The sequence below is a fragment of the Gasterosteus aculeatus genome, chromosome 4, assembly GCF_964276395.1.
Source record: "Gasterosteus aculeatus chromosome 4, fGasAcu3.hap1.1, whole genome shotgun sequence".
In the NCBI taxonomy this organism is placed as follows: domain Eukaryota; kingdom Metazoa; phylum Chordata; class Actinopteri; order Perciformes; family Gasterosteidae; genus Gasterosteus; species Gasterosteus aculeatus.
Window position 1 is genome coordinate 28,182,200 of NC_135691.1, and position 22,831 is coordinate 28,205,030.

General features: G+C 44.0%; 1 protein-coding gene across 13 annotated transcripts in view; it reads right to left on the minus strand.

Moving 5' to 3' along the window:
• Positions 1–4,519: 4,519 nt before the first annotated feature.
• The window catches only part of dock4b (dedicator of cytokinesis 4b), an 88,977-nt gene continuing 70,665 nt past the window's right edge, over positions 4,520–22,831 (minus strand). For 2 of the 13 annotated variants that reach the window (XM_078101776.1, XM_078101774.1), the window contains 11 exons: positions 22,353–22,529; positions 19,745–19,828; positions 18,951–19,070; positions 18,600–18,721; positions 16,960–17,071; positions 15,194–15,275; positions 14,066–14,175; positions 12,223–12,295; positions 10,082–10,198; positions 9,299–9,360; positions 4,520–6,858 (listed from right to left, as the gene is read on the minus strand). In XM_078101776.1, the coding sequence (XP_077957902.1) occupies positions 6,403–6,858; positions 9,299–9,360; positions 10,082–10,198; positions 12,223–12,295; positions 14,066–14,175; positions 15,194–15,275; positions 16,960–17,071; positions 18,600–18,721; positions 18,951–19,070; positions 19,745–19,828; positions 22,353–22,529 (1,515 nt within the window). In that variant the 3' untranslated portion in view covers positions 4,520–6,402. Of the gene's footprint in view, positions 6,859–9,298; positions 9,364–10,081; positions 10,199–12,222; positions 12,296–14,065; positions 14,176–15,193; positions 15,276–16,959; positions 17,081–18,599; positions 18,722–18,950; positions 19,071–19,744; positions 19,829–22,352; positions 22,530–22,831 lie in introns of all 13 variants that reach the window. The other 11 variants (XM_078101775.1, XM_040173121.2, XM_040173124.2 and 8 more) reach the window with 7 other exon arrangements.

The window sequence follows — 22,831 nt, forward strand, 5'->3', positions numbered from 1 at the left end:
AAAAGTATTTGTGCTGGGCTTTTGGCAACTAGCAAGCTCCTTTTGTTGAACTCTGCAGAGAAGTTATTTCCACTTTGGAAATTGGAGGGTGTGTGGGGGGGTACAAGTGAGCTGCTGTGTGCAAACTGCCCTTTGTGTTAGTAAATTTACCCCCTACAAAGTGGTATTTTTCAAAAACTATTTTCTTTTTCTTGTGTTGCTGGTGCCTTTTCTACTCAGGCGAAATGCTGCTCATCTCAGTTCCCCAGCTCCTCCTCCATGTTATCCAGATTGTACTATGAACGGTTTTGCTGCCAATAGTTTGTTTCTCTCTAGTTTTAAATAAGAACTTGCATTAGCTATTACTGACATACTATATATACAACAAACATTTTAGTCTGAAATGAAAGATATAAATCTTGTTGTAGACCGATGTTTAATTCTTTCAACGTGAAGTCGTTGCAAATCCCTACTAAAGTCACAGGTAGTCAACATTATACTAACACCTATTTTCTTCCCAGCTGGCCTCGCTGTGCTATCCTGTTTTTATTTAATTCATTTCGCACTCAACAGCATAGCCTTACGGGGACAACCATTCAAAAAACCTCACCTGACCTTATGTTTATTAATGTGCGTTGGAGAAACAAGAAAAGGCCCTTTTCACCGCTGAACTGGCCAGACAGAACTAAGGCAATCACCCAAGAGAGCGGGGAAACGGAGAGAATAGCATTTGATCTAATATACACCCCCACAGAGAATGACAGCGAGGTGTTAGAGAAGGGCAAGAGAGTACCTCCCAGCATCGCCGGCCCGATGCAAGTCTTGATGCGGATGGCCTCCGGTTGTTCTGAGCCGACTACTGAACCGCAGGGGCTGGAGTGGAAGACGGGATCCAGAAGCTCAATAAACAGGGTCGCCTTTTGTTGACCTGTCAGAGGATGACTCACTGGAAAGGATAGCGGAATATGATGGTGAGAGAACTGCAGCAGTCCAACTGCTGAGTCTCAAGAGGGGTTGCAGTAATACGATATCATCAGGGTGTACGGTTATATACTACTAATATTATTTTTGTTATCACTTAATCACTAAATGTATGAGACAAGAATTAGAGAAAAAAAAGATAATTCTTACAATTACAGCCTAAATAGTCATTTTTGTTCTCGAAGACAAAAAAGAAACGGAAGAACAACAGAAGAAAGACAAAAGAAACGCTTGTGTATCTCTGGTGTGCTTGGTCTACTTTTACAGACATAGAAGGCATGCGGAATGGCTGTAGCATAGAAAAAAAAGTTAATTCTTATTGGGCAATATGCCTTAACAGGTAAATGTATGAAACGTATGACTGGTACCGTATGTCACAACCAATGATCTGTTCAAATGCACATGAGAATCTGCTGATCGGAGTAGGTCTTCAAATTGTATTTTATTGTGAAGAAATGTGTTCTCATTTGTGTCATTCTGCTTGCTGTCATGTTTGTTTTTGAGAGCAACTCAATATGATGCTTACAATAAATGAGCCTCATCTGTTGAACGTTTGGGTGGTTTTAGTGGCTGTGCAGCTCTGGTTGATGGTTTTAGGTGCTAAACAATATGTATCTTTCAAGAATATGCATTGTCTCTCTCGCACACACACGCGTCCCCTTCATCTTGCATCTTATAACCCTCTTTGGCATTCAAAGCATTTTAAACTAGCAGTCGACATCCATCAAGTCCCATTCTGAAGACAGCACAATAAAAAATACAAAATAAACATCACTCATTAAAAATAACCTGGAGTATTTGAAGCCGTCAGTTGAAAATCCCCCGTAAGCCACAACACCACAGAGAAGATATACGGTTGGAGCAGGAAGATAAAACACGCCATCTATTCTTGCAACTTTCCCTCTGAAACTTCTCTTCAGCGCGCCTCCGAAATGGAGGTGCGCCGTGCTCCCCGCAGATCAGCTCCAGCTTCTCCTCTCCCTGGGGAGATTTGTCGAGAGAGACAAACACCTTGGGTTTCTCTGCGGCTGTGTGTTCTCCCAGAGTTTGCCCTTGGCATCTTTAAATTAATACCTAGCACTGCCTTCGCCCTGATGATTATGTATCATCACCCATGAATGCTATAAACGGAAGATGTTTGAAGCCACTGTACTGCGAGAATCTGGTGCCGGAATAAAATGAATGTTGTAGCTTTCAGAAATGTGCTGAACGTCTCGGTAAATGCAAATGTGTCGTCTTCTTCTTCTTCTGGCTGGCAAGACGCAGCGCTTTGAAAAGCCTGTGGAGGTTCGTAACGAACAACTATTGTCCCGGGCTCGGTAGAAGGAGGCCTGTCCCTGCTCCTACTGCCGCACGCGCCCGCTGTTGCAAAGGAGACTCGGCGGAATTTATTTCCTGACATGATAATTGCTGTCAAAGTACAGCCGGGCACCCAACAATTATGATGGCTGCCGACAGGTGGAGGTGCCACACCTGCCCACGAGCACGCGAGGGAACAAACACATTTCACACACGCCGACACAATTTGCAATCGTTCAAGGTCCCTTGGTCAAGGGGCACAGTTCCATCAACACGCACATCGCTCTCCTCGTCCCCCCGCTGTGTGTGAATGCGTCTCCTTTCATCACACACCAGTAACTCATTCACAGCCCTCTGAACCACACCAGCTCCAGAGGGAGATGACTAACGTTACATGTTTAAAAAGGCATGACCATGAATGTGAACCTGGATGGGAAATCTATGGAGAGGAGTCGATTAACAGTTGAGCCGAATGCGCCACATAAAAGACTAGAATATTTTTTTGATGCACTCATTGCGCGTTTGCGGTCAGATTCTTCGTCTTTTTGAGCCGGAAGTAGACTAAAAGGCCCTTTTCACAGGAGCCATTTTGACATTTAAACACTGTTTAAACCCTGTTCCATTTGGGGGGGCCGGGTGTTTTGCATGCTGGCTTACGTTAATAGCTGTGAGACTAAATAGCACGGTACCTTTATCAATAACACCAGTGTTCCCTGCCATTATACACTAAAACTGCTGTGAAAGGGGCCCTTTCCACTACACAACAACCAGGCGGTGGTGTTAAGTGCTTTTTGAAGGAAAATTGATCATTACCTTACTTTGTATGTAAAGGCCAACATAATAATTAAAAAAAAAAAAATAGCCCCCCCGCCGTGGTAGACAAAGCAGGTGCTTACTAGAAACACAAAGGGGCTATTTGTCTATTGAAGTGTTCCAGGGAGGCACGCGCTATGCCAGAGATTCTAACAAGCTTTCGCTCGCGTGCAGTAATTACGCGCACCTGTGCTCAATCTGCATTCTGCGAGAAGCCAAAATGACCTGTTACTTAGTTTATTTTTTACCCTTATGTGGTAGTTTAAATTGTGGATGTCGACGCCACTCTTTAAACAATACTGAAGTAACGAGAGCGTCCGTGAGAAATGTTTCGAATTCATTTGTGTTTTTATGGTAAAGAAAAAAACAAAAACGTTGCTTTGTAAAAAAAAAAAAGAACCGGCAAATGTGAATAGAAGCATGACATAATCTGTGTTATTTCACATTTCCCCAAACATTTGAACACGGGTGATATTCCCAGCGGGTACATACCTGTTTTCCTCCAAATAACGCACTCCGAACTGATATAAGGCATTTTCCGAGAGAACCACTCCATGATAAATGGGATTTATCTTTTGCCCCCCAATTTTTTTTTCTCCTCCATTTAATTGCGATACCCCGAAGCCAGTCTCCACTGCGGTGTTTCATCTCGAGTTGGACTTCAGAAGGTAGACTTTCACGGATAAGAACATGACGACTACGGGGCATCTGACAACTAACGTTGGCTACTGCTAATTCCATAATTGCCTGGAAACAAGGAAATTAAATTGCACGGGGCAGTGGGCACGCGCACTATGTGGCACTTACTTGTTACTTACTACCTGCAGATTTTTTTTTCGACTGCGAAAGTTCAACACAATTTAGACCTATTCTAAAAACCGCTTTCCTTAATCGGCAGCATTTCTCCATAATTATAGCAATTACCAAGTTTTCGGTACATCTAAAAACCTTTTTGTGCTGCCAGCAGGTGGGGCTCTGCTCCAAATGGCGCCTATTGATGAATGGGTCGATCTCATGGACGTATAGTACACAGTCAAACCCTTTTAGTTCTTCTCTCGGAAATCCAAACAAAGAGTCAATCAATTCCACCGGAGCAGAGAACCATCAGTATTCAACCGTAGCAAGTTGGAATGGTGAAATTTAACATTTTATGTATAACCCCCCCCTTTTTTCCATTAACTAACAGTGCTTTCAAATGGTGATAGATTTGCATTGCAAATGGTTCCCGCCAACAATTGCAAGTCGCTTTTCCCTAAATCACTTCTGCTTCCTTCCAGAGAAGGACGTGAGCCACGACGGCCATTTCAGTTGATTATGATTCATCTCTTATGATGTCTGCAGTGCTGGGAGAGCGTTCGTGAAGGTGGAACCTCAATTCCCCATAAACAAAGAACACACATTCCACGTCACCAATCTCCAAGACCTCACAACAAAGACACTCGGTCCATTTGTATTACATAGGGCAGTTTATTGAACTTGTAAATGTGTTAAGGTGTCATTATGCATGGCCTTAGTTTTTCTGCACTCACAAAACCATAAAAGTTTGAACATTTATAATAATGATTTGCTGCTTCAACATTACATTCAAGCTGTAAATTGTTATAGCTACATTTTGTTAAAAACATGATATTTACATTCATTGTAATACACAAACTTTATATTTGGCATACTTACATTAATCTCATCATATAATTTACAGTTACACAAGTACTGATTAATGTGAATATTTAATCTAAAAATTTGATAAATTCACAATAAATTTCAAAAAGTAATTTAACAATCAAAAATGAAACATAATCAATATCAAAGATAAACCCCCATCCTGCAAGAAAAGACAAAAAAAATTGGTGTACAGAATTTACGAAAGATGAATATTTTAAGTCAAAATGTCCCCTATTTTACAAAAGAATGTGAAATGTGCCTGCCACAGAAAACTTACTGCACTGCACCAATGCACGTGGTTGAACTATGCAACTATTTATAGTGCAGTCAACCACCTCCAACTTTTTAAATCAACAAAGTAAATCTCAACTGTACAAATATTTGACAATGATTAGTTTGTAAATATTTCTTCAATAGAGGGTCAGTCCTTGTGTGTTTTAAGGTTGCTGCGAAGAGCAAAACGTACTTCTTTTTCAAATAGAGAGTTCATAAAAATGATAATGGTCTAATACAGATGATAATGTCTTGTTTGTGCTGATCTCAAATTAAATACCATTTTGGTTGGCTGAATTCACCAGTGAAATCAAAACAATTTCTTCGACAGATAAACAAAAGTTTCTGTACAGCACATTGTACTTTCCTTTGGCAAAATACTTGGTACACCCCCTAAAGATCTGTTGTTACATACATCATGCAGGGATAGGGTGTGTTCATCTAAATGTCAATGATTAAAAGGCAAACGTTTCGTTTGTTTTGCCGCCGTGTTTGGTCCAGCCTCATGATTTTATTGTTAATGTGGGCTGTTTATGTGTGCGTGTGAAAAGTGTGAAAGGCTGAAGTTTAGATTCTTGAGAGAACGGCAGTAACGTGGTTCGATGGCAACTTCCCACTAAAAACCTCTCTCGTTTTCAGATTTACATGTGAAGAGTTAAATAATGAGGAGTTAAAATACTCCCATTACTGTATGAAGTACAGCATCGTTCCCAAACTATTTGAATCACGGCAAAATCAAAGACCTTTTTTGCGTCTGGCAGAAAAACAGCATTTTTCTCCTAGATTTAATGGTAGTACATTTTTGTTAGCAGGTTCAATATTTGCGTACCATTGCTTGTGTGGATATGACTACCGGAACACACCTGTTTCTACGACACTTCACTGAAACGCATACTCGAGGCCTCTAGCACCTTTTCAAGCCGTATAGTACACAAATGAACGGAGTCATTTAAAAAAAGAAACACTCGCAAGACTCACGGATAAAAGACTCTGTTTCCAATACTTAAGGCAAGAACAATGTTCATATATACCAATATACAAATATTTGAAATTCTTACATCTATCAAAACTGCGTTTTGTCTAGAGTGTTCTGGTAAACATATGTTGCGACTGACCGTGGTGACTATTTATACTAGAGCTAAAAGTGCAGAATGACCAAGTCAATGTCAATGCAATGCCCTCTAGTAAATACCAAAAGAACCGCTCAATATTTGACTGTTTTTTTCTTTCTTATTTTTTTGGACCGCCTGTTAATCTATAGGCCAGCGTCTTTTATTGGAGTGTAAGTCAGGAATGCCAAACTGAAGATCACAAAAAAAAAACATTGAGTGCCTAGTAGAAAAGTGCAAAATACGCCAGTGTGTTTCTTCTCCAGACCTGGACCTGAACCAGCACCTATAGCTGGGACACCTTCCTGGGCAGAGGTCTTGGTCTGGGGACTCGGGGGTCAGAGGTTCCGTCCAGCTTCATGCTGCCAGTGCGGAGCTGGTGAGGCTTGGGCGGCAGCGCCGGGGGGTCCGCCTGCGGCGGGATGGAGAGACTGTGGGGCAGCGGCACGGGCCTGCGGGGGTTGTTCCTCTCGTACACGCTGTAGGGGGGAGGGGTCTTATTCTCCCTGCGTATTGGCTCGTCCGAGCTGCTCGAGACAGAGTTCGGCATGGTGGCGGGGGGGGGCAGCGGGTAGGACGAGTGGTCACCTCCAGGCAGCTCAGTGCCCGAAGCCTCCGACACGCTGCAGCGGCTGAGGGACGAGATGCCGCTGCTGTAGCTGCCGGAGAGGACGGGGGAGTTGGAGACCAGGCTGGTGGACTGGCACTCGGTGGGTGACGGCGTGAAAGGTGGCACCGAGGTCTACAGGGAGAGGAGGAGTGAGAAGTGTGTGAAATCTTCATTTCAAAACTGCATGTCTTCATTTTACAGAGATGTGGTTAACAAATGTTTTGACTTCTTGCCCTTTCAAGAAGCTAAAACTGTTCGATTAATGGATTAGCCTTAACAACACACATTTTCATCATCAATTAACTGTGGCATCCTAACAGACCCTGAAAATATTGTTTTTGTAATTAATGTCAAACGTGATCGGTTTCCAGCTTCGTCACAGTAATTGGTTGCCTTTCTCTGTATTCTGGAAACGGCAAATTAGGGATGCAAATAACAATTATCTTGTCTTTTACTCCGGAATTAATTTTTGAATGACGAAACAAATAGTGAGAAATAATGAGTACACGGTGTGAAAACCCAAGGTGTCAACAGTCCAAATATTTGATATTGGCATACTAGTCAAAATGACAGGGTTACGATTGATCCTTATCATCCTTCCGCAGGTTGACCTACGGAAACCTTGTTACGACTTTGAAGACTTTTTAGTTCGCATGCGGCATTTCACAAGAAAAACGGCAAAAACTAGTTTAACGTCGGTGAAAAGAGAAAAAAATAATTTCGGCATTATTTCAAAAATGAAGGAAAGCATGTCACCATATTGTATGCGTCCCCTATTCGGCTGTCCCCAACATGTGTGCTGACACAGCCCCACAGCAGCGATTAGTGCTTTTAAAAAAAGGAGAGTGAGTGAACAGATTGAGAGGGCCAGGTTTTTACACTCCATCAACCGGCCCCGTGCACCGAGACGGGAAAAACACAATATGCCGCACCCCTCCCTGAAAAATCCGATCACTCATCAACAATGTTTTTCTACGCAATTACACCATGCAGCCATTATATCTGCTAGAAATTAATTGGGTCTAGTGGAGTATACAATTGATCCGTAAGGCTGTACTGCTCATGCTTCGGAGGGCATGCGCTAAGAGAGGCATCCATTTATCATGCGCGACTGGGCAAATTTTTTTCCCACATCTGGGAGCGACCGCGATGTGAAATCTGTGTATTTAATATAGTGCTGACAAGCCGTTTAAACCCCTGACCCAGTTCTCCAGAGAGAGGCTACTGCTGAATATCATTTGTAACCCTGCAGATGAGGAGGTGCAGCCCTGTCAGACTGGCACCATGGGTTTCCTGCAGGTCCACACCCAGTTCCACACCCTGTCCTGGGGTTTGGCGTCTGGTAATGAGCTGCAAGGCTGCACTAACTGATGTGTGGATGTGTGTGTGTGTGGGGGTCGTGTGTACCAGATAATAGGGCCTGCTGAAGGCCCACAGAGGACCCGTCTCACACTATGACCAGCGAGGCACTTCACGCCGGGTCCCCTTCCATCAGACATCAGACACACACACAAACACACACACACAGTAATTGGTGCTGATGTGTGCGCACCTAACCGCACGCACCGCTGTGATCGACAGAGGATGCCGACTGCCAAGCTGTCACTCACACTTCGCAGACTCTCGCTTCTCGCCTAACACATAGAGCAGAAGAACAAGCGCGAGCAACGGCGTTCACACGCACCAGTTGTCACACAAAAGGGGGGGGGGGGTGGAGCTTTGCACAGTAGCACGTGACAACACCCACAAAGAAACACAAAAGTAAGCGGGAGACCAGCTTCGGTTCAACTGAGTATCAAAACAACTTTTTACCCCTCATTAAAAGCTCACTCAGTGCTTAGTTAACCTTTCCTGGACCTCCTCTGCTTCTGCTGTCTGGCCTCAACTACGAAGAGACTCATTAACAACAAATCAGAGCTTGGAGACAAAGAGAGAGTCATCAGTTTAACTGCAGATAAAACGTGAAAACACTCGAGGTCAGGCGTATTAGCAACTTGTTTCAACACATCTCAGTTGAGAGATGCGAGAGGGAACACTCAGTGCAGAGCATGCAGGCTCTCATAGCTGATGAGAAAAAAACACCCTTAACAAATAGGGTTCGGTCTTTGAAATTTAAATTCACTGACAAGAACACAAAGTGAAGTTGAATAAATCCATCTGGTTATGCATATTTCTGGCAAGCAAGCCAGGAGGTGACCTTCTCTCGGAGCCAGAATTAAACATTGTGGCAAACAGTCGCTTCCTACCCGGTGGACATTTAGCCAACACGATGAGTGCCCTCCAGCCAGTAGCGTTTTGGGTCCTATTCGGGACAGCCGTGTCGTAAAAAAGCTCCAAAATCAGCAGCACACGGGCGGTTAGTAGCCTCAATGAACAGTAATGCAAAGCTCCCAGGCCTCAGGTTGACAAAGACCAGGATAAAGACCCCGGGGCTGGCCGGCGAGGCTCAAAAGGCCCCGAGGCGGTCACAAAGCAAGGTCAGGCAATCTCAGGGAAAGAAGGAGGAACAATAAAAAAAACTGCCTGAAAGAGTAAGCGGACAGAGGAAGAGAGTGACACGGACACAACCGACCTTTTGTGGCGACCTGGACGCGGAGACAGGAGACTGCGACCTCATGTTCTTAGCCGAGGAGCCTGCTGACAACCAGAGAGAGAGTGAGAGATAAAAGAGGGAAAAATCAAATTAGGGAGCTGTTTTCCGTGATGACACAGCGTGTATGTCATGCAAACATACACACAGGGAGCTGAGAAGGCCTGGCGCGAGCTTGGCTTGAAGCATCTGATGTTCTGCAGGTCCTTTAGGCTGCCTCAAGCCGTTTCTACATCAAACAGCTGTTTTCACTCCATGCGACGAGGGCAGAAGTGTGTTTGTGCGTGGGGTTGTCTGTGTGTGTGTGTGTGTGTGTGTTTGAGGAGGATACAGACTGTGCTTATTAAAAGTGCTGGCCAGTGCAATATATCTGAAAGCACTGATTGTATGAGTCAAATCTGTTGAATCTGTAAATAGGTAAACAACTAAAATACAGCGCGAGTTGACGGTGGGGAATGCAGACTTTGAAATGTAACAAAAAAAAGAATCCCGGGAATTGACTGGAATTTGAAAATTCCACAGAGATGTTCAGGCATGTTGTCAGTTGAACCAGAAAGCATCAAAGCCAGTTAGTGAAGCAAGTGGCGCTACCATCGTGTTACGGGTGTGCTGTTAGGAGCAGAAAGCCAGGAAACAGTGGCCGAGAGCCTCAGATGGGAACAGCGGAGGAAGATTTGAGGAAAAGACCCAGGTGTCAAAAGTGCGAATGAAGAAAATTAGTATCATTCTTTTAATCGGAGAATTCGTCTCGATGAGCAACTTTACCTGAGTACAGTGGCCTAGGAGGTACAGGTGGGCAGAGCATTTTGCCAAAAGAGTCAGAGAAGGACGGGGCGCCCTCTTTGACACTGTCTAGGCTCCAGCTACTGGGTGTGGGTCGCACTTTACAGTACACAGAAACATTGAGTCACTCAAATGATCACACAAGACGACATTCAGATGGAGGGTACGATCAGGGAAAACAAACCACAGTAGCACTGTTTTGACACCAAACGTGCAGGTGTTTATGTGCCAAGATTGAGTTCAGGATGAAGTGCATTATGGGAAAATTCTTGAAATCTTCAGCTTCTTTTTGAAACGGTGGCTCACAAACACACCGTCTTCTCCCAAACGTTACTTTTCCGGACTGATTCTGTATTTCTCCTTTTCTTTGCATTCGACATTTAGGTTCAATTAACAATATGGGGGGCATAAACTCTTGCAGAATCCCAACAGGAGCACTCTTTTAAACCTGGGACTTCAGAGAGTGTGACCTATTCAGCGAGACTAGTGGTGTCATTATTTCGGCCTCCTGACACCGCGAGGCCTCCATTGGACATGCAATGTCAGCGCATTTCAGATTAAGCTGAAACGAACTCTGATTGTCAAAGCAGGCGCTACAGCGCTAGGAGAGCAGAGCTCAATTTTGATATCCTACTTTGATTTACTTCAACAAACAAATAAAAAAAATAAAACGTATTAATTATTTTAGTCTTTGTGGAATTCTAGGGTGTGCTTTTTAAATTTTAAATTGCTTCTAGCCTGGACTTTCTTCTGCTTTTCAGTCAGTAGATTTTTTTATTACATAAATGTGCTTCTGTACTCAAGCAGCAAAACAAACCTCTGCTCAATGGATATTTTGGAGAGGATACTTACAACAATTGTTTTTTACCAAATGCATCAAATGGAGCAAAGTAATAGAAAAGGGAAAAATAACGGCCGTATTCTGTTGCTATTCCACACTTGGTGTGAAAGCAGGTTAATAGGTTTTCCCGAATATAGATTTCATATCAACAGGAATCAAGTGTAAAATACATCATTGAACCAACGCCTCTTGTTCTGGTAGAAATATCAAATGGTTCTATTCTACAGATTTATGGCTGACATTCAATCAAACTAAAGCAGCCTCTTTAAATCTAGGAGCTACATCAAGTGAAGGCATTTCTGTAAAAATTAAATGTCACAGCGTTTGTTCAGGTCATTTCCCTTCAGACTATGAGTCTAAGAAGCCTCGTAGTTTTACAGCGCTAAATTTGGTAACTGGTCTTAAGATTTAAGGGTAGAGGCAGCAGATGTGGCGAAGAACACGCACACACGATCACAGGCTGTGTGTAAACCCTAGCACCTTTCGTCATTGTCACATGGGCAAAGGTGTCACGTCACCACACTGCGGCAGTTCAGCTATTTCTCACTGCATTATTTCACAGATCACATGGAAAGGTGTGCGAGTCACAAGGAAGCCTTTGTATCCACACTTCGCTCTTTATTTCAAGGTGTTTCTTCCGCGATCTTTGCTAATTATTACACGAAGGTTCGTTGAGAAACACTGGTGGAAGGAAATGCATTTCACATGCGCGCTTTGTTTCTACGTTTTTGTCAAAGTTCAGAGAAAAGCTATCAAACTTTAGTTTTTTTTTTTTTTTTTCAGTCTAAATTCAGAGAGATATCTTTTCCCAGAAAATAAAAATGCATCTCTGCTTGGCTAGGCCGAACAAAATGACGACCACGGGAGCTTGACTGATAGATATGAATTCATACATATGAATGTCACACACACCCATCAGCTTTGCATGAATAGCATCTGCCAATTTTAATTACTCTTTTAGGATTAGGGAGGATGAAAAGCTAAAAGGAGTCGAAGGGAAAATGGAGCCCGGTACGAGCACACGCGTGTGTCTGTGTGTGTGTGTGTGTATGTGTGTACGGACGGACGACCACGCCTGTACGTGGCGATGGCGTCGGTGAGTATTAGCGGAGATGCCCGTCACTGACGCAGCACGCACGGTCGCCGCGGAAAAACAATAAATAAATGCCTGACTTCGGCACTATTATTCCGCTGGAGCGGATTCCCTGCGAGGTGAGTGTGTATGTCGAGGGTTGCTGAGAGGAAGGACGTAGTGGACTGCGCTAAACGCGCGGCGTTTTACCTTTGTCTGGCGCCGACAGGTTGGGGTCACTCCTTGGCAAAGTGGCGTCACCTATCTGATGAGGGGGAGCTCTCTGCACACAGAAGAAATAGTCCAAATGACTGTCAAACACGCACAGCGGGAGACAGTGTATTTGAGATAACGTAAGTCAATTCCAGCTTCAAAGTGGAAGGGAGTAATTGAATATTGAACGGGTAGAATAAACATCAAGGTGGGAAATCTTCTCCCCTCACAAATTGAATAGAGCAGACAGAGGGAGGCACAGAGCTGAATACGTAATGACCTTTATTATTTAACTGGGGCGTCATACTGGTGGACGTGATGAGCACCCCCCCCCCCCTCTGCCCTCAAAAAAACACATATAGATCAGGTTGCTTTTTTCTAATTACAGTAAATGTTAGAAGTGATCAATGCATCTCATAATAATTGTTCCATTAGCGGCTAATAGCCAGTCTTGCACTGCTCTCGGGCTGGAAATAATTGCCTGGTCTCCTGCCATCTACTTATCTGTAGACTTAAAACGATTCTTTTGATTTAACACAAAGAGGCAGAGAAAAAACAGGTGAACTGTGCGAGCACCGCTGCAGAGATGGAGGGCCTTGAAAAACAAACGCAATATATTTTTTGTTACAGTGGCTTTGTCGCCGTGGAAAGTCTGTGTGTGTGTGTGTGTGAGTGATTTTGTCACATGGCGTCCTTTAGCGAGAGAACCCACTGAAATATCATGTTGCTCTTGTCTGATCTTGCTTGATTATTGTTTGTTTGGATTTTTCTTTTACTGAAAATAAGGCAAAGCAGGACTGCTGCTTTCATAAATCTGCCAATCCTCAGCTACCGTCCGATACAAAGATGACCTTGACTTCTGCATGCATACGGGCGGCTGCCAATAAAGATCAATGTGTCAAAACGGACATGGATTATGTCCTATTCCAAATCACACATCTGGAAACTGGGTGGTGCTTCATTAAAGAAGACACAACCATCTGTAAGAGCCGAAAGAGAGAGAAAACATAAAGAGTTTATTCTATTCTATTACTATCCTCAGAAAAAAAAAATTGCCCAGCGAGTATAGAGTGGAATAGGAAGAGTTTTCCCCATCCTGCATTCCCATTTTCAAACCCTTCTTGTCATTATACGCTCAGCGTTACTTTATATAAAATCCAAGACAGCTCTCAGAACTACAAAGCACATGAGCCTTGTCTGCCGTTGCTATGGAACAGAGGAGCTGTGGGGAATTTAAAACACTTCGGCGCTGCAGTTGGGAATAAAATACAGCAACATCACTGCTAAATGTATTATTAGTTTCCTTAACAATGTGATCTTAAACCTCTAATGAATACCATCTCTGGCTCGGTGACTGGATGTTACCAAAACGCACCTCGGGATTCATGGTTAACCTCCACCCCTTACACGGTTATGTTCAAGCAACGGTTTATTAAAGATATTTTCCAATGCAGATCATTGTGGATTGAAAATGACACTGCAGCATGAACAGATAGCGGTTCCCTAAAATGACATATTGGGATGTTGGCTATGCTAATGAGCAAGTATAAATGCGACAAAAAAAGCACATTTTTTAAAACTTTCCTCATAAAAGTAAACATCTTTCCTCATTATTTGGTCACTCAAAGGGCAAAAGCGAACGATTTTTTATCCACCTTTTCGTTACATGCGAACATCCATCTGTTTTAACCTATGGGGGACAGTTGTATTGCACTTTATTCGACTAGACAATCATTCTTTACTGGAACACCAGCCTTAATGGATATAAAGTGCCATTCCTTCTGGTCATGCCACCCATACGTTGATGTGTGTGTGTGTAGGTGGATGTGTGTGTGTTAACCTGCGCAGGGTCCATGGGGTTGGGGAAGATGGCGCTGACCGGTCGGTCTCGTGGAGACAGACAGGCATTTTCTCTGGAATGCTTGTGTTTCTCTGCCATCTGGGGGGAACCTGGTATGGACAGTATGAGACGTTAGAGCGGCTTCTCTCTCGCTCTCTCTCTCTCTCTCTCGCACAGACACGCACACATGCAAGAGCACGTGCAACACATAAGGGACAGGATAGCAGCAAGGTGTTCGACTATTACCCACGAATACGGGCAATCAGGAAAGGCCAATCCCTCTTTCTTTCTCCAAGCCTCGCGACCATTCTTTAAGCCTCACTAGCTCTACGACATGATAAATGATCTGCCCTTTCTACCCCCCCGCTCCCCCCTCTACACACACACACACACACGCCTCACTTCCTTACCACCTCAGTTAGAATGAACAATTACAACAGACGGACACACAATTGATAAAACTTGACACAGAAACGCGCACAGCGAGAGAAATAACACAAAATCCTACACTGACACACACACACATGCAAAGTACTCTCTGGCACCATTGTCACAGCACTTCCCCTCATCTGGTGTTAGCCACGGTATGGATCTAGATCCATTAGCGAATGCGATAGCACTTGCAGGGCTATCATACGAGCATGAGATCCCCATCGCGGGCTCCCATTCAGATAAGACCACACAAGCAATGATTCTCCTGCGGGCTTTATGGGAAGACCGAGGCCACTTTTACAAGGCCGCTGCCACGCTGCCAGCAGCCTGCCAAAGGGGAGTGCATAAGCTTCCATAAACGTCTCCGTATATCCTCGCTTTTTATAATGTGGATCAGGCAGAAGCACGGCTGGCACATTTGAACACAGCGAGACAAGAGGGCGGACAGGGGGTGCGTTCGACATTCACACTCTGCAGAGGAGGCCTGCAGGGCTCCTAAATTGGCGATTGCCTTCCTCTCTCCGGCGCTGCCGCGGTTTGAGAGAAACATTGTGTCACTGAGATGTCAAAGGTTCGGTCCACACGTCCTGTGTGTCCGGCTGAACCTCTGTCTTCCTCTCACGTGGAGCGAGTCACCCTGGGGTGGGATGTCAGCTAACACAGCGAATAACGTTGTGAAGTGAGTGCCCGTCTCACCTCTGGCACTGGAAGGGGCCGAGCTGGTGACATTGGGCGAGGCAGAATGGTTGGAGCTGAGGCTTGAGGTAGACGGACTGGGCTGTAGTAAGGGACAACAGAACACGGCAAGAACATAACTAACATGGACCAGAGCATTATGAGACGTTCATCTTTCATTCATTATGAATGTCATTTTTTTTCTTTTTCTAGAGGTGCAAACAGATATTTGATGTTTAACTTGATGAACATTGTATATAATGGTTTTCTTTAAGGTTGGGGTGACTGGGCCTCAGTACGTATAGAGGGTTGAAGAGTGTTTGAGTGTGTGTTAATGGGTCAACGTCCGCATTGGGTCTAATGTGCTCGTGGTAGTTTGAAGGATAGAAGGGGCGCTGTGTAAATGTGTGTTCATCAAAGTCCATTAAAGACACACATGGTGGATTTAGGGGGGTTGTGTGCGGAGTATTCTTAGCAACAAAACTCAACAAGATGCAACGGGAACAAAGGTAATGGGCTGCTGGTGATTCAGGTACGCAGCACTTTGTGTGACGTCTACAATGCATCATCAACATACTTTGGTTTCTGATGTTCTTTTAGAGCTGTAGAATTATAGTTGCAAGCATGCATATTTAGAATTATTAATTGCAATATGCCTAACACATTATAAAACATTGCATTATAAAATTTAAGGTTATGTATCATTATACTATTACAATTGCTGATGACTCAATGACATTTTTGCAAGGAATAATAATTCCCACAGCTGTAATACATTATAATCATTTAATAATGCATTACCATCAGTGTTAGAATGTTTTATAGTGTGATTAGTGGGCAGTGGGTGCTGTAAGTTAAGTAATTACATTCCTGAGGTATCAGCACATTACATTACATGCTAGTTGTGAGTCATAAGTGGGCATTTTGGCTTTGAGTAGAAAGAATATATCAGCACCTATGAAGTATTACGATCATGAGTCATTATAAAATGGGTTATGATTTGTAATGGACTTACTTATGAATATGTATGGTTATATTTATGCGGAAGTGTGATTAACTGTATTATAGACAGAGCTACTCATTTATTGTAGAAACATGAGTTGTATAGATCGTATATCAAGACAAAACTGACGTTATCATCTGTGTACAAGCGGTCTGCCTTGGACACCTTCAAATTTATTTTTTATTTTAGAAGCATGGGGGTTAAAAGCTAGATGTACTCTGTGACAAAGCATTCTGCACTGATACATGTCTGTAAGATCACCGTCACAGTGACCTGCACTTCATAGATAAAATGAAAGCTGTGTTCAAAAGTAACATTGAAATAGGTTCAGTCAGATCCCCTTACAACAGGATTTTTCCCCTTGTGTTTGTGTCCCCGTCGTTTGAGGCCTGCCAGGTGCGTCCAGACTGCTTGCCAGGAGTTGTCAGCAGCTCCTCTGAATGCGCCAAATCCAGTTTAGATTACTGCCAAACTCCAGCAAGCTGCCTGGACGGACCCCACAGAGCACTGGGTCCTTTTTACATAATGGGAGCCATTTGCTGGGCTCTACAAAGCTCTGAACGAGCGAGCAGAGGATGATAGAAAGGAAAGGTCAGAGGAGAAGAGAAATGAGGGTTGAACAGAGTGAGATTTTTAAAAAGTGTTGAAACCCGCGGAGAGAGCAGGGGGGAGGGGGGGAGGCAAACGTTGGGATATGGACTCGAACTTCTTACAGTAAGAACCTTTGTGCTGGGCATTAGAGGATGTAAGGTGTGTGAATGAAAGAGAGAGAGAGGGAGATCACCTGCATGTTGAAGACCTCATCCGAACTCTCTGACTGCCCTGTGATGTTGCTGACTTCGTTGGACGCCTGAGACGACAGAGAGGACGAGGAGTAGCGGTTCACCGCAGGGTAGCTGGGGAGGCTGATGGGGACAGAGACTATTGTTATGGCGGCTTTCAATAAAAGCGACATAGGTTTTGGTATTTTGTTTGATTAGCTTTTCAGGCGTTTCACTCACCAGAAATTCAGCCGCGAAAAGCCGAACGAGAAGGCAGGCAGGGGGGTGAAAAAGACAAACGGGGACAGAAAATGTCAGAGCTCAAGAAGATAATCGATGCAGCAATCACAGCATTCCATCAAGCATAAGAGTATAAAAGAAAGGTTAGAAGCACGAAGGGAAGTTTAAAACAGAAGCCCTCACCAAAATACGCAACTGTTTTTTGTGTTGCTAAACAGAGAGCGAAAAAAGAAATCAAAACTCGATGAGATAAACGTGAAATGCCACCGGGAGAGACGGCGGTGATGTGTGCGTGCGCATGTGTGGCTTTGCCCCCTGGGAGCAGACTTTTGGAGGAAGAAGGTAGACAGAGTGGCAGGGTCACTGAACACATCAAGATCTCACACACACACACACACATTGGTATGTGTGGGCAGCCCCCACTCATTGTAAGCCCAGGTGGAGCCACGCGGGTACAGAATAGAAAGGAAAAGAGCAAAAGGCACAGAGTGGTGTTCCAGCAGGTGAAATGGGGACACACAAAGTGCAGCATGGAAACTTAAAACTTTTTATTTCTAGGACAAAGTAAAGAAAGTCAGGGACATGTCTTCAATAAAACACTGGCTGGGTCTCAAAGTCGCTAGGCTGCATCCTGAAGGACTCTTTCCTCGACCGCAAACGTCACTCCCGCTGCGACTCGCCTGTCCAAATCGGTCGGTTCCTCCGAACACGGCCGAGGGACGCAGCCCTCCAGGAGCTGATTTGGAGGACATGTCTGATCTATCCTTTGCGGCCCAGCATATCCCAGCATGCAGTGCGGTCCGACAATAATTGAATTTATTTAGGAAGGAGGCGGGTGATTAAATGTAACGTTAAGTAACATTAATAGAATTCACTCGAATATCTACAGATAGAAATGTTATGAAATATAACATCACATCTTAGTTCATGAAATCGCTAAAGTTACGTGACGTTGCCCCAGACTCACCTGAACCCCCCCGTGGGTCCATGTACTGTTCTTATAAACATCAATGTACCAACACACATTTATAGCAAATACACGAGGAGCAGCTCACGTTAGCGGGAGCCGCTGCACTGTTAACGGCAGCTCGTCTGCCCGCATCCGCCCGTAGTTATTAGTGAAGTTATGAACCTGAAATATCACGTTACAGAAAAACTACACAAAGAAAGTGAACTCGCTTTGCTCCTTTTGTTTTGTTGTGTGATTATAAACTAACTCTACATTTAGTGGTGTTCTTCAAGTTCTTCTCTCAGCCTGAAATATATCATGCTCCCAAGGAGAAGCTTCTCTTCGGTTCAGCCTACGCGGCTTTTGGAGGACGCAGCCCAGGTCTACCGCCAAGGCTGCAGGCTACAAGGAAGCAGCCGAGCGACTTTGAGACACAGCTACAGAAAATAAAAGAAGACAAAAAGAGGTCCTCACCTTCGCCTCGCTACCCCTCTGCCCCCGTCCGGGCTGATGATGTTGGGCACAGAGTTCCTGCAGGTCCGCGGGCTCCCGTTGGTGAAGTGCACTGGGCTTGCACGCACATAAGCCGGAAACTCCTGTTTTTTTTTTGTTCGTTTTTTCAAATTGGAGAAGAGGCAGTGCACATGATTAAATGCCAGCATGAGGTTTGTCCGTAAAGTACACAAAAGCCAGAAGAAGGACGTTTGATGAGGAGTGTCTCTGTACTCAGGGGGGCTAAAGGGTTTAAACACAGCAGAAACCCAAAGGGAAATTTAATGCAAGCGGGATTGTTAGAGATGTGCTCAAGTGTGTTTTCTGGCTCACCTGTATGCCAAGGCTGGATTTCATCAGATGGAACTGGTCCACTAACTTCTTGTGGAGAGGTCTCATGTCCTGTGGGACAAACTTCTCGTGCACGGCGAGGCCGTACTCCAGGATGTGTGCCTGCGAAACGACACTGATTAACATCTCTGGATATTACAAGCAACAAAGCTGAGGGATAAACAGAACTTTTATTCCTCCCACCACATCTGCAAGTCATCTGTGGAAATTGCTAAATATTTGGCTCATTTGTTGCAGGCGGGCTTTTTAAAATTAGCATGCAAATTGTAAAATTCAGTGGAATACTTTCCACTGAACACATTTAATTGCGAATTGAGTTTCCGTTTGGCCGTAATTTATCCAATGATTTACGACGTTTTCAAAATAAAAACTCCGAGTTCCGAGCCAAGATGGTCTCACCTGGTGTAGTTACAAGAAAATGTTTCTCTTATTATCTCAAATTTTGTTGACAATTCTTAAAAAAAATTAAAAAAGAGTAAAAGGATTATAATTATTATAAACTAAAGTGTTAAGGATAATTACTGGCCGATATAACCATGTGTTTTTGTTTTTTTCCATCACATGTAAATGCCCAGTTTATGTGCTCCAGTTCTTGAGAACTACAGTTCTTTTTTGCATATTGAGAAAAAGGGACCTTGAGTCAAGACCATTATAAAGCGGCCTATTCCTGACCCCCGTTGTTCATGCTCTTCTTTGAATGCATTTCCTTTTACACTGAAAACACATTTTGAGCGCACACTGCCCTTAACTTAACCCGCCAATCTTTTCACACGGACCTGTTCAAACATGAGTTCCCTCAGTCGGCCGATCTTCTCGCCATCCTCGGGGTGATTCATAATGTAGTCCTTTGCGAAGAAAGCCTGAGCGGAGACAAAATGCAGAACATCTGTTATGCACACGCCGGGAGCCGACGCTTTGGCGTTCCGTGTGTTACCTGAATCCCCCGCTGGCCTGACACAGTGAATTAGTGTCCACACATTTCTGTTGAATCCATGAAAAAACATTCACCAACAAACTGAACCAATATCTAGAGCACTGGGGTCAAACGGGGTGCAATGCACCTGTCTGGCTTTCTGTGTTGTCGTTTCTAAATTTGGTTTGGGAAGCAGAATAAAAGCATGCGGTGGCTAAAAATAGAGACGTTTCAGCCTAATGCTCGGATCAAAGGGATTGATTTTACTTTGATTTCAGGCGCAATATTGGTCTCAAATTTTAAAAGCGTGCATCCGTGTAACTACTTCCTGCTAAAGATCGCGCCTCTTGAGAAACGTCTTGATTAGGGGATTCAGAGTGATTTTTCAAGTGTTTTTTCCAGACATTATCTTCAAAAAAAGGCAACGTTGAGGAGAAACGGATAAGATGCGAAAAGGACTTGTCCGCTTTGGATGATCAGTTTTTTTTTTTTTTTGTGGGACCTATTCATTAAACTCCAGTTCCCCGTTGTTCACAAACACTCAGTGTCAACAGATTATGTTAAATCCTTTTCAATCTGCATCAGAGGGCGCAAAGAGGAGAGAGGACGAGAGAGACCCAGTCTCACAATCTGATTTTGAATCTGCCACAGAGGGAAACCGACAGAAAAGAAATAGGGAGGAGGCGGTAAAGGGCAAGTTTGCTAAAAAAAAAAAAAAAAAAAAAAAAAAGATCAGCATGGTTCCTCTCCCAAGGACACAGCAGTTTATCTCCAAAGAGACGAATGCAGATGAGACGAGATGCTCGATGCTGCTTCAAATGTGTCACACACAAACCTAGGCGCCTTTCAATAAATGCAAGCTGGCTACGGCTTGTTGAGTGAATGCTAAGAAGAAGAAAAAAACGAGGCAAATTCGGATTCCAGACAATCCTCCTCAGATGGCCATCTTATCAAGATAGCTCATATCAGTATGCACTGTTCATGATAGCACGTTACTCTTTTATTAGAGCGTGAGACATAGATTGAAAATCAATGAGAATGATTTCATTGCATGAATGTTACGCTCTTTACAAGCGGCGATTTCACAAGCAAGGAGGGAAACTCCAGCCAAGGACTTTTTGCAAAAGGCAGCAAAATAAAAAATAAAAATCAATAACCCTTCCCACAAATGATGGACATTTTTTGTCGGACTGCAGGGAGTGAGCGTTGGCCACGGAGTAGCTCAGTTAATCATTAGAAAAGTCCAATTACAAATGGAACGCTAAGGGGACGCGGGGAGGGGATAAATTAGACGGCATTCCCCCTCGAGGGTGTCAACTTAAACGAAAGCAATACATCCGGATATTAATAATGACAATTTATCTTTCCTTTGCGGCCGAGCGAACCTCTGCTGCTGTCAATCGCCATTACGCAGGGAAATTAATTGATTCACGGGGCAAGTCGCCGCATGCAAAAAAACAACCGTCGAAGCTGGTGGACAGCTCCCTGTCCAGCTCAATAATTGAAATATGTGTTGTTTTTTTTGTTGGTTAAAATACAAATCTTTACCTAGAGAAATAGGCACTTATGCAATTACACGCATAGAAATAAATGCACGATGCTGTCAACAGTGCATGGAGGTAAAGGGCCGCTGCATAGCTGTGTTGGAGCGCCAATAATCATGGAAACATCTGATCATTTTTCTAATAAAATAATGTCGGCGAAAGTGGAAAGCACTTGAGCAAACATTGGGGCTCAGTCGGGTTTCCTGCGGACCTTAATAGGCTACTTCCACACAGAGGGGCACTCCTGTGCACGCACCCGAGATACACTCACAAATACACAGAGGCCCACACACATTCATGCACAAAAATGAACGCTCACAAACAGGCTTCCAGTGGAAAGGGCGGTTGCTATGCGACACGAGCATGTCTCTGAGTCCACTCAGTTCGTTGAGGGTGGAAAACATTTTTAGAAGCCTTTTTCCTTCAATCCAGCTCCTTCTGGTTGTGAAATTGTACAGTCTCCCTGCTGTTATCTACTGCCAAGCTTTTGACAGAGCTGTTGGAGAGGCAGTAGATGCAAATGTTTGTCAATGTGATTGACCATTTCTTCTGTAGTGTGTTGGCCTGTCACCATTTCAGCATAGAATATAGCAGCTGCATAAACACTCCCATCTCATTATTAGCCATTCATTTCACTACACTCCTTCCTTTCACTCCTCAATCTGCCATTTTCTGACCTGACCCCTCTTCTTCCTCCCCCCATCCATCAGCCAACACCCCCCGCCCATCCATCCAGCCATCCCTACGTTACCTATCGATCTCATTTCCCCACTTCATGTATCCACCCATCCATCTGTTCATCCACCCCTCTCTGTCCAGGCGTCTCTTTTCCTCTAAAACCCACCTTCATGGATCATTAAGCCATATGTCATCGCTCCTAACTTCTCAAAACCCAGCAGACCTTGTCCTCCATCCGTCACTGCGTACCTCTTGGTAGCGGGCCAGCCCTCCATTGACGGCGGCGTCAATGACCCCGTTGAGGCACATGGTGAGGGGGTTGATGTTCTGCATCTGCCGGCTCTGACACTGGGTGATCAAGGTGCGCAGTTGTAGGTTCTTGTTCTCAATCACCTCGATGGCATTCTCCAGCGGGCTTACCTCCACCTGGGAAGAGGGATGTCATATTTAAAATATGAAACCCGGAAGGGGTTAAGTTTTTTTTTTCTGTAGCTCTAAAGGGAGTTCACTAGTGTCCACATGGTGAACACATTTATGTGTAAAAGCATTTGTAATTTGGATCTGCTTTGCTGTGGCCTGGGGGTTTCTGGGCGCCGGTGCAGGATTATTATGCACCCTTTAAAGAGGAAGCTAAAATCGTGGAAATATTATTGAAATGCAAAATTACCACATTAACACATGTTCATGTCCCATTTGGGGCAGTGGAAAAACCAACTAGAAAAAAAATT